Consider the following 12,581-nt stretch of genomic DNA (forward strand, 5'->3'; position numbering starts at 1 on the left):
TACTTGAATCTAGATGGGAGACCTCCTGGGAAAACTTGGTTGCTGCTGGAAGTGGAATTGGTGAGGCCAGCAAAGGGGTGCTCGCCCTGTGTGGATCATAATGCCCTGTTATAGAGATGGGGACGCAATACTGTAACAAGCACAGTGCCTAAGATGAGATGTTAAATCAAGGTCCTGATTCCCATGGCACTTCTCGTAAAGAGTAGGGGTGTATCCCCTGGTGTCCTGGCCAAATTCCAACCATTTGCCTTTATCAACTATAGGCCCCCTAATAATCCCCATTGAATTGGCTTTATTACTCTCTCCTCTCCACCTATAGCTGGTGTGTGGTGAGCACACTGGTACCGTTGCGTCATTCAAGTGGATGCTGCACATTGGTGGCGGGTGAGGAGAGACCACCCCATCCCATCATTTCCATGGCTTTGCATTCAGAGTCTGCTTTGGTGACAACACACATCAGCCAGGATGAAGATGAGGGAGGTGACTTTGAGAGAAAAGCAAGCAATTTGGATGATGAAAGAAAAGAGAAATGCAATTAGAGCTAGCCTATAGCACAAACGTTGGGCATAGCCAAATCCGTTTGGAATGTCCTGAAAAAGAAAGGAACAACTGCTGACTTCAGCAGCTGTCAACAACCAGGTGGGCAGAGAAAAACAACAATGAAAAAGAACCCTAAAATAACTGTCAGTCAAATCACCACAAAGCTGGGGTGATGGTCTCACAATCTACTGTTCTTGGGAGACTTCGACAGCAAACATCTGATCAGCACCAAACAGAAAGGCCAGACTAGAGTTTGGAAAAAAGCACAGAAATGAGTTTGATGAACAAATGAGATAAAGATTAAACTTTATCAAAGTGATGGGAAAGCAAAACTGAGAAAAAAAAAGGACATGCAAATTATTAAAAGCATACAACCTCATTTGTAAAGCATGGTGGAGGTAGTGTCACGACAAGAGGAACCTCTGGAACAAATATGACCATGACCGCAGATTGAATTCAGGAGTGTACAAAAGCATCTTGGTTACCCTTGGTCTTTAAGAAAATTCTACCAGGTTCATTGAAGTGCTTCATATTGCAACAGGACAATGACCCAAAACACAATATTAATTAAATCAATGGACTTATCATGGGAAAAAATGGGAAGGTCTAGGTAAGTCATTAAATCCAGTTGAACATGCATTTCACCAGCTTAAGAGAAGGCTAAAAGCAGAAACTCCCCAAAACAAGAAATGATTGAAAATGACTGAATTAAAGGGATAGTTCACCCAAAAATGAAAATTTGATGTTTATCTGCTTACCCCCAGCGCATCTAAGATGTAGGTGACTTTGTTTCTTCAGTAGAACACAAATGATGATTTTCAACTCCAACTGTTGCAGTCTGTCAGCCGTATAATGCATGTCAATGGGAACTCCATCTATAAGAGTCAAAAAAACATGCACAGACAAATCAAAATTAAACCCAGCGGCTCGTGACAACACATTGATGTCCTAAAATATGATATAAATACTGTTTGGACCGCTCGTTTCGTGTCTTAGGACATCAATGTGTCATCATGAGCCGCAGGGTTTAAGTTGGATTTGTCTGTGCATGTTTTTTTGACTCTCATAGATGGAGTTCCCACTGACATGCATTATACGGCTGACAGACTGCAATGGTTGGAGTTAAAGGGTTAGTTCACACAAAAATGAAAATTCTGTCATTAATGACTCGCCCTCATGTCTTTCCAAACACGTAAGACCTCCGTTCATCTTCAGAACACAGTTTAAGATATTTTAGATTTAGTCCGAGAGCTTTCTGTCCCTCCATTGAAAATGTATGTACAGTATACTGTCCATGTCCAGAAACGTAATAAAAACATCAAAGTAGTCCATGTGACATCATTGGGTTAGTTAGAAGTTTTTGAAGCATCTAAAATACATTTTGGTCCAAAAATAACAAAAACTACGACTTTATTCAGCATTGTATTCTCTTCCGGGTCTGTTGTCAATCCGGGTTCACGACTCCGCAGTGACGCTGCTGACGTGTTATCCGGTGCGCCCGAGCTTCGTTTACAGTCTGAGGGAGACGCACGCTGTATTCAAGCTATTCTACATTGTTTGTATTTTGGTATTGCTATATTTTTAAAATGGTGCGTAAGTGTGCATGTCCTAATCGCCAAAAACAACAACGTGAAAGTGCATTACCAACGCCGACAGATGAAAGGATTCAATGGAATCAATTCAATGGAAAGGATTCTGGAAGAGAATACAATGCTGAATAAAGTCGTAGTTTTTGTTATTTTAAAATATCTAAAATATCTTAATTTGTGGTCCGAAGATGAACGGAGGTCTTACGGGTTTGGAACGACTTGAGGGTGAGTAATTAATGACAGAATTTTCATTTTTGGGTGAACTAACCCTTTAAAAATAATCATTTTGATTTTAATTTTTGGGGGTAAGCAGATAAACATCAAATTTTCATTTTTGGGTGAACTATCCCTTTAAAGGTTTGGAAAAGCATTTCAAAGGAGGAAACTGTAATAATGTCTATGGGTCACAGACTCACTGCTATGAATACATGCAAGGGATTTGCAACTAAATACAAATTTTTTACATTCGCATTAAGTTCAATTGTCCCAATATGTCTGCTCACGTTAGATAGGGGGATATAACTTAAAAATGGTAAAACATTTGTGTTGAAACAGCCAATAATACAATATGACATTTTGTACTTTTGCCTCATATTCATCTTTTAATCACATTTACAGATGTCTTGCCTTTACAGCAAACAAAGTTTTTTTTTTTGTCTTTACTGTCCAAAAACAAATACCTGGAGTATTTATATATATTAAAACAAGTCTTTACTGTCAATTTTGATCAATTTAATGCATTTAAAAACTTACTATGAACAGTAATGTATGTAGGGAAAATGTGCATACATAACATTGTTTTCATAAAAATAAAACCCTAACAGTGTTACATATAGGTGCATACATAACTACTTTATGTTGACTAATTTATATGACTGCCATTTGGGAGGGCAGATTTTAATTAATTTTAAGCATTTTGTTCTTTTTGTGGGGGCTAACTGCAAATATTAATTTCCAGATATAGTGATCTCAGAACCTATTTAAAATATGATTTACATTAAACTAAATAATAACACTCTTTAAGTTGTACAGTAGCAGGCAAACAATGGGGGTGTGGGGCACTGAGTGACATAAAGTGACATTGACTCAGGAGCCCTCAGCTCAGGGCCCATCGCGTCTATATTTGGCACGAACAGTATGTGAAGAATGGCTTCTCACACATGCAGACGCGCAGAACCAATTTTAGCCATATATCTAGCCGCATTTCCATGCTACTAATGTGTTTTAAATGAAATGGAAACATACGGATAAATGGCGTTTTAAAATTGTTTGTCACTTCCTCTCGTGACGTCACTGTGTTTGTGTTGAGCGGACACACTGGCAGATTAGCTACAAACCTGCAGCTGTTTTCACTTCGTGCAGGTACCGTTTTAACACCTAACTGTCTGCTTTTACGTACTTTACGTTTTGCCTTTTTTCGTGCGCTTGAGCCCAAGAAGATCTAGAGGTAAGAAAATATTATTTTACGTCCCGGGTGTCGAAACTAGCTCCAAGCGGCTAGTTCACTCCGGTAGGACACAGACAGAAAGGAGTAATAAACATGAACACAACACTGTCTTTTTTTTTCTTTTTCTTTAAAAAATTTAATTTAACGTTATATGCAATCAGACATCTTTGTTTACAAGTACTATTAAGCTGTCATGTTTTAGACATTATTTGCTTGACAAAGCTTGTGTGTTTTTGCTAGCTGATCTGTCATGCGACCTTTTGTTGACAGCATGACATGACGAGACGAACAGCAAGCAGCCCGTTTGCCTTATTTATCTGCATAACCATGTTGTATGCATATTTTGATCAACATTTATAAGACGGTGTCGAGTGTGTCAGGCACCTGCTACACGCAAAATAAACGTATTTTATGAGCATAAGCAATATGTCATTGGTTTTCATGGCTGAAGCTTCATTTAACCCACAAGAGTATTACATAGACCTAGAGACGGAGATTCTGAAATTTGATAAAAAAATGATGAATAAATAAGTCAATAAGTGTTTCGAAGATATGCATTATTTCCTCTCATATCATATTGACAAAGAAATACAAATGAATGAATGAATGAATCAATAGATTTTGGAATTTAAGAATTGAAGGATTAAGTAAATAAATGAAGAAATAATTATAAATAAAAGCAACAATCTATACATAAAACAATAAAAAACAGGTACAATTAATGTACTTTATTTACCTTAAATTACAGGCAAATGTAAAAAAGTACTAATTTGAAAATGTAAACATTTATCATTTACATATTATTTGATTAAGATTAATTTATTGAAATCTATTTTATTTATTTGAATAATTGTCAAGTTAATAATAAAAATATAATTTACATTTATTTATTTGTTTATCATTTGTTATATTTATTGATGTTTATCTATATATTTTGATGACAGTAAGATTAATAAATATCATTCAATAAATTGTAAACGTGGCAGTAAGAACACGCCCATTGACAACCAGTTCTAAATACTAAATTGGTATTAAAGTAAGTACACATGAAATCAAAATTGACCTTATTTATTCTGTTAGCTCAAATTGCTAGTTTTGTGGTGAACAATTCATCTGTGCAAGTCAATCTACACACAAAAATTGTTAGGCTTCATAATATTTAAAGCAGAACTAAGTAACTTTTTTGACCTTCATAAATAGTTTTCTAAGTCCTTACGATGGTTAATTGAATTGTAGTGGTGTGTTTGAGGCGAGCACTAACCCCCTCTGGCACGTCTATGCCAGAAAACAGTGCTTGCAAGTTGAGCTGCGCCGACCCGACACAATCTCGTTCACGCGAGAGTGACAAAATACTTTACGGTAATTCAAAAACAATGTATATATTATGACTTTATAAGACAATTTCGAAAATTACCCACCTCCATCGAGATTTCTTGTACTGTATTTGCAAAACTACTGCGCTGGTGAGCGTTGTAGTCGTTGTAGTCCAGAGCTGCGCTTGGAGTATTTACGACAGTGTGATTCACTGAAGGAACCTGTAGGGGGAGCTTCGCAAACCTTACTGAGTTCCGCTTTAATCAAAATCTGAAAATGCTTCTCCCCTCTGCAACGGTGCCCCTTCTCTGATGACGTCAGTTTGACGGCTTGGGTTGAAATCGCTTAAACCACTCTCCTAAAACCGTTAGTCTGCTATGAGCGAGAGATGGAGAGGAGGAGAGCTAAAGTAAAACTCTTCACTTGGGCTTTAAAGAGAATGATTAATTCCTAATGTAAAGATATTACTTGTCAGCATCATTCTCTTGTTAATAGATTTTCTGTATTGTGTTTTTCTAGGATTATTTTTCTCACTTTCACAGCCATCTCATCTCGGTGTGGCGTCACCCAGTCTGGGTGAAATGTCCTTTAGTTCCACATGAGCTCTACTATGTGGTACATCATGCAGAGTATTCAGAGCAAATACTCATTGTCGGAAAGGCTCATTCGAACCATAGCGGCCATTCGTTCCTTCCCTCATGATAACGTGGAAGACCTTATACGCAGGGTGAGTTGTGTTATCAAAGCTTTGGAAAGCTGTTTCGTATATATTACATTCTGAATGAAAATGTGCTCCTTTCACAGGGAGCAGATGTGAACAGAATGCATGGCACGCTGAAGCCCCTTCACTGTGCCTGTATGGTGGCTGATGCTGATTGTGTGGAGCTTTTGCTGGAGAAAGGCGCAGAGGTACATCATTAGAGCTTAGAAACCAATGATTTCCCTAAATTCAGCATTTTGACTATTTAAAAGTGAAGCATGCAATTTTGGTGCCGCTAATGGCGAAGAAATGTTAAAGGGTTAGTTCACCCAAAAATGACAATTCTGCCATTAATTACTCACCCTCATTTCGTTCCAAACCCGTAAGACCTCCATCAAATAAAGAGACTCGATTGCTTAAATTTAGGCTTTTATTCACATGATCATTGATCAGCGAACATAAATAAAAGCTAAACCGAACCTGCTTGACATGCAAGAACAAACGGAAGCTCAAACATGCTGCATAACACATGAGAATGAACCTCACCGGTTCTCGCACACGTCAAGCAAACATGCTTGAGCTTCCGTTTACCACGTTTTCATCATATATGAACTTTTTGAAGCGTCAAAGTTTCAATTGCATAGCTATCAATGGAGGGACAGAAAGCTCTCAGATTTCATCAAAAATATCTTCATTTGTGTTCTGGAGATGAACGAAAGTTTTGTGGGTTTGGAACGACGTGAGGGTGAATAATTAATGACAGAATTTTCATTTTTGGGTGAACTAACCCTTTAATGGGGCAGTGACAAGTAAGCAATAACACAATAAAGAAAAGAAGACCTTTTAAAGCTAAAACGTGTTCATAGAAATGTACTTCCTATTCATTTTTTTTCATATGTTTACCACTTGACATTTTTAGAGTCTATATATATATATATATATAATATATATAATATACAGGTGCTGGTCATATAATTAGAATATCATGAAAAAGTTCATTTTTTTTATTGTAAATTATTTTTAAAAATGAAACTTTCATATATTCTAGATTCCCTACATGTAAAGTAAAACATTTCAAACGTTTTTTTTTTTTTTTTTTTTTTTAATTTTGATGATTAGAGCATACAGCTCATGAAAGTCCAAAATCTCAAAATATTAGAATATTTCCTAAGATCAATCAAAAAATGGATTTTCAAAACAGTAAAGTTCAAGTTCTTTAAAGTATGTTCATTTGTACACTCAATACTTGGTCGGCAGCACATATTACAATAAATGACTTGCTCCTAGAACAAATTACAGCATCAGTGAAGTGTGGCATGGAAGTGATCAGCTTGTGGCACTGCTGAGGCACTATTGAGCCTTCAGATCATCTGTATATTGTTGGATCGACTGTTTCTCATCTTTCTCTTGAAAATATCCCATAGATTCAAGGGTCAGGCATGTTGGCTGGCCAATAAAACACAGTAATATCATGGTCAGCAAACCACTTGGAAGTGGTTTTTGCACTGTGGGCAGGTTCTAAAGTCCTGCTGGAAAAGGAAATCAGCATCTCCATAAAGCTTGTCAGCAGATGGAAGCATAAAGTGCTCCAAAATCTCCTGGAAGATGGCTGCATTGACTTTGCACTTGATAAAACACAATGGACCAACACCAGCAGACGTCACGGTCCTCCAAATCATTACTAACTTCAAAAAACTTCACACTAGACTTCAAGCAGCTTGGATTCTGTGCCTCTCCAGTCATTCTTCAGACTCTGGGACCATGATTTCAACATGAAATGCAAAATTTACTTTTATCTGAAAAGAGGACTTTCGACCACTGTTCACTATCCAGTTCTTTTTCTCCTTAGCCCAGGTAAGATGCTTCTGACATTGTTTCTGTTTCAGAAGTGGCTTGGTAGTCCTTTTCCTGAAGATGTCTGAGTGTGGTGACTCTTGATGCGCTGACTCCGGCTTCATTCGAGTCACTGTGAAGCTCTCCCAAGTGTTTGAATCGACTTTACTTGACAGTATTCTCAAGCTTGTGGTCATCCCTGTTGCTTGTGCACCTTTGCCTACCCAATTTCTTCCTTCTAGTCAACTTTGCATTTAATATACTTTGATACATCACTCTGTAAACAGCCACAACATTCAGTAATGACCTTCTGTGACTTACTCTCTTTGTGGAGGGTGTCAATGATTGTCTCCTGGACCATTGCCAAGTCAGCAGTCTTCCCCATTAGTGTGGTTTCAAAGAACAAGAGATACTCTTATTCTCTTATATAAAGAATAAGAGATATGTAGGGATGGTCATTTAATGAAACTCAAATGTAAATATTCTAATATTTTGAGATACTGGATTTTGGACTTTCATTAGCTGTACACTCTAATCAAAAAATAATAAAAAAAAAAACTTTTGAAATGTTTTACTTTGCATGTAGGGAATCTAGTATAAATGAAAGTTTAATTTTTTAAAATAACTTACAATAAAAAAATTAACTTTTTCACAATATTCTAATTATATGACCAGCACCTGTGTATATATATATATATATTAGTGTTGTCAAATTGAATAATCGTTATTAATTGCATCTAACATAAAAGTTTGTAAATATGTGTTTTTGTATGTGTATATATACAGTGTTGGGGAAAATAATGCATTACAGTATTGAGTTACTCCATAAAAAATTAAGTAATTGTTTCTAATTGTTAACTTAGTTACTTTTTATGGAAAGTAATGCGTTACATTACTTTTGTGTTACTTTTTCTCACTTGGGCTAGGCTTGATTGTTTGTTTTCTTTTAAATAATAACAAAAAAGTTCTATTTTTGGCAAATGTAAAGGCCCTTTCACACCAAAAGTGAAATGAATAAGCCTCAGGCTGAAGGAAATGCAAATTCACATCTGTACAGTAGAGGGCAGAGCTCAAACAAACCTTATAGATGTGCTGCCATTCTGGACCGCAGGAGAAGAAAGTTTGACACTCTCTCTTAAGCAATAAAAATGTTAAAAAATAAAACACATATATAATGTTGGTCTAAAGTAATTTTGCTTATTAGTGTCGTTGAATTGGATTATTGAAAGTCAGCAGCAAAGACATTGGATAATAAAGTGAGATTAAATACATAAAGTATATTTGTTTAATTTAATGTTTAATTATTGCAGGTTTGTGCAATATTCTGAGATTGCATTTCACAGTTTTTATTACTTTTGAGGAATACCGAGTCTGTTTTTGTGCAAGTGAGATGAGTAAATGCTCACATTTAGTCTAGAACTACAATGACCTTCATGTTCAAGTAACTCAGATATTTTGTTGTAAATTGATAAAAAAATGCGTTACTTTACTAGTTACTTGAAAAAAGTAATCTGATTACGTAACTCAAGTTACTTGTTACACTGTTGTTGTGTGTGTGTGTGTATATATATATATATATATATATATATATATATATATATATATATATATATATATATATATATATATATATATATATATATATATATATATATATATATATATATATATGTATATGTATATGTATATGTATATGTATATGTATGTATATGTGTATGTATTTATACACACGCATATTATAAATTTACAAACTTTTTGTAAATTGATTTGACAGCACCAATATATATATGTTGTATTTTTTCTTACTTCTTGAAAACATGCTTGGCACAAATCAAAGTCATGAAGCTTTTCAAGTATTATAGGTGCAATAAGCGATTTTTGAGAAACGCTGTTGAAAGTGGATCGGATCGAGCACCAAAACACACTTGTAGCCAATCAGCAGTAAGTGGCGCTATAAAGATAGGGGTGTGATCCTTTTTGGGGTGGGGGTGTGTTTGTTTTGGTGAATTCAAATATCAACACTGTTTCTCAGAAATCGCTTACTGCACCTTTAATAAGAAGTGAAGAAATGTTATTAAAATCTATACATATAGAACTGTTTAAAAGTTTGGGTTCAGTAAATGTAAAAATTTTTTTTAAAGATATTGAAACGTTTCTTCAGCATGAATGCAGGTGTTCAAAAACTGTAAAGATATTCATAATGATGCAAAATATTTCTATATCAAATAAATGCTGTCCTTTTTCAGAATCCTGAAATAATCAGATTCTACAAAAATACTGATTTCAACATTGATAATAAGAAATGCTTGAGCAACAAATCAGCATATTAGAATGATTTCTGAAGGATCATGTGACTCTGAAGCCTGGAATAATGATGCTGAAAATTCAGTTTGCCATCACAGGAATAAATTACTTTTAAAATAAATTCAAATAGAAAACAGTTAATTAACTGTAATATTGTAATATTGTTTCACAAAATTACTGTTTTTATTGTATATTTGATCAGATAAATGCAGCTTTTAATTTAAATTTTTACATTTTTTTCTTACCAACCCCAAACCTTTGAACGATAGTGTATATATTTTATTATAATATTTCATTATTAGGAAATAATGGTAGTAGATTAGGACAATCTACTTAATAAGGTGTTCTTTTCAAGAATCTCATTCTTTTCATGTCTTTTTTCATCATTACAGATGCATCGCCCCAACATTTTTTTACTTTATGCCCCCCACCCCCAAATTGTATAAATGAATTTTAATTCAGAAACTCAAAACATGATTTTATGAAACATGAAACAAGATTTTAACCATCTCACTTTCTTACATAGGTAAATGCCTTGGATGGTTACAACCGCACTGCCCTGCATTACGCAGCGGAGAAGGACGAGGGTTGTGTGGAGCTGCTTCTAGAATACGGGGCCCAGCCAAACGCACTGGACGGCAACAAGGATACCCCACTGCACTGGGCCGCCTTCAAAGATAACCCAGAGTGCGTACGGGCCCTGTTGGAGAGTGGCGCGTGTCCAAATGTCCGCGATTACAATAACGACACGCCCCTCAGTTGGGCGGCCATGAAGGGCAACCTGGAGAGTGTACGTGTGCTGCTTGAGTACGGCGCTCAAGTTCACGTCACCAACCTAAAGGGCCAGACGCCCATCTCGCGGCTGGTGGCGCTGCTGGCTCGGGGCCTGGGCACGGAACAGGAGGAAGAGTGCCTGGAGCTGCTTTGCCGTGCCGCGGGGAGGTTCGAGATCCGTAGGGCCGACGGCTCCTTACCTCGTGAGCTCAGTAAAGATCCTCAGTTACTGGCTCGACTCACAAACCTGGTAGCCCAGCCGCCCTCGTTGCGAGCCTTAGCGCGCTGCGCCGTTCGTAATAGCCTGGGAGTGCAGTACCTCCCGACTGCGGTGAAACAGCTCCCGCTTCCAGAGTCAGTGAAAGAATATGTGCTCCTCAGAGACTGAGCGAGAAGAATGTCCTTAATGTCAGACGTGGAGGAGGTAGATGTCTTCTGTCTATGTGAACATGTGATTGTAATCAGACTGCAATCTGAAGTGTGTCTGTCCATATACAGTGAAGAAGTCGCCCATTTTGGGTTTTTTTTGTTGTTGTTGCTATAATGTCATCAAGCAAATTCAGACTTGGGTTGCAGTACGATTATGTTTTTTGGTGCAGAGAAAAAGTGATCTGGTAGGAGAAAGATATCGATAATCCAATTATGAACCCATAATGTTAAAATAGCAGCAGATAATAATATATATGCAAAAACAAAAAAGTAATTTAAAAATATTATTTACCAGTAAATCCAGTGGAAATGAAAAATAACACTTTAACAGCACTTAAGTTATAATCATATATTAAATTTGTTTCAAACTTCTACTTTAAGTTTTTTTTTTATTCATGCAGTAATATTTTGATGTTTTTAAAGGTAATAACTGAAGCCTTTAGATGAAGTTTTAAAGTCGAATAAATATTAACGTTTTTGTTAAATCATTTTATATGAGGTTTCCCGGTCATCGAAAATACATTTGTTTTGGAAAAGTGTGGAAAAGGTTTGCACAAATGTAGTAAATTTGCCACAAAACAACCTTGTTTTACATTTGTTTACCAATCTCTGGCATTTTGAAGCAATGCAAGAACATTGCTTCTGTCCTTCTATCACTTTCATAATCATAAGTATTTCAAATGAAAACTTCCTTTACTACCTGATTTAGAGTGTTGGATTGTATTAAACTTTTTGGTGCTGATGATTGCAGAAAATGAGCTTGTGCTTTTACGTTTGAGATGAAAACCTTAACAAGAACCTTCTGTGTCAATATTGGGAATGTTCATTTTTTCAGCCTCACAGTGTCACGTTAGCATGATCATTCCAAATGTTGGCATACTGAATGGGATGTCTTAAATGAATTGATGTCAACACTTGTGTCACATCTTGTAAACCTCAAGAGAGTTTTTTGCAGCTCTGTTTTCATTTATCTGTTGTTATATTGCTTGAATAAGTATGTAGTGCTTACATCTAGTTTTATGCATGCGGACTAACCAGTAAAAGACTTCATGCATTGTTCAAGCGTTTTACTGCAGTTATTTCTCCAAATCAAGTGAACATGATTAGGGCACATATCTAATGCTTTCGTAGTGATACATTATATGACCTTATATGAGCTATGTATGTGTGTATAATTTTTACCGGTAGAGGGCGCCGGAATACCACATGATATAAGTCATTCAGATGAAGCTACAGAATTTTGTCATTTGCCTTGTTTGTAAAATAATAATAAAAATTATAATTTTACCTGAAAGAAAAACACTGTCACATACAGTATCAGCCCTTAAGGAAATGAGTCAGGAAAAATCATCTCAGTTTTAATTACCTATATTTAAACAACCAGACATCATGCAGCCATTATCTATTTAGATTATTTTACATTAATATTAACTGCCAAAAGCAAAAAACCATCAAATGTACATTTTTTAACACTTGCTGTATGGTACTAACATTTAAAAAACACTGTTTTTTGAATAGGAAATTGAATAATGAGGAAAAGAGCATACTTTTATTATCGTTTCAATTCCTTCATCAAGCACTGTGTGTGTTTTCCATCATGCTTTATTTAAACTTGTGTCCAAGCACAGGATGTCCTCTTTACGAGAATGTA

At 35.9% G+C, this 12,581-nt stretch overlaps 1 protein-coding gene across 2 annotated transcripts; it reads left to right on the forward strand.

Annotated features, from left to right (window-relative positions):
• Positions 1–3,283: 3,283 nt before the first annotated feature.
• On the forward strand, positions 3,284–12,581 carry asb8 (ankyrin repeat and SOCS box containing 8). Of its 2 annotated transcripts, none has more exons than XM_067371112.1 (4): positions 3,284–3,576; positions 5,410–5,617; positions 5,695–5,799; positions 10,254–12,581. In XM_067371112.1, the coding sequence occupies exons 2-4, from the start codon at positions 5,489–5,491 to the stop codon at positions 10,887–10,889; spliced, it is 870 nt and encodes a 289-aa protein (XP_067227213.1). In that variant the 5' UTR covers positions 3,284–3,576; positions 5,410–5,488; the 3' UTR covers positions 10,890–12,581. The 2 variants fall into 2 exon arrangements, with proteins under 2 accessions (XP_067227213.1, XP_067227212.1); XM_067371111.1 differs by having other exon boundaries at positions 3,285–3,491.

The sequence above is a fragment of the Chanodichthys erythropterus genome, chromosome 20 (genome assembly GCF_024489055.1).
Source record: "Chanodichthys erythropterus isolate Z2021 chromosome 20, ASM2448905v1, whole genome shotgun sequence".
Classification (NCBI taxonomy): domain Eukaryota; kingdom Metazoa; phylum Chordata; class Actinopteri; order Cypriniformes; family Xenocyprididae; genus Chanodichthys; species Chanodichthys erythropterus.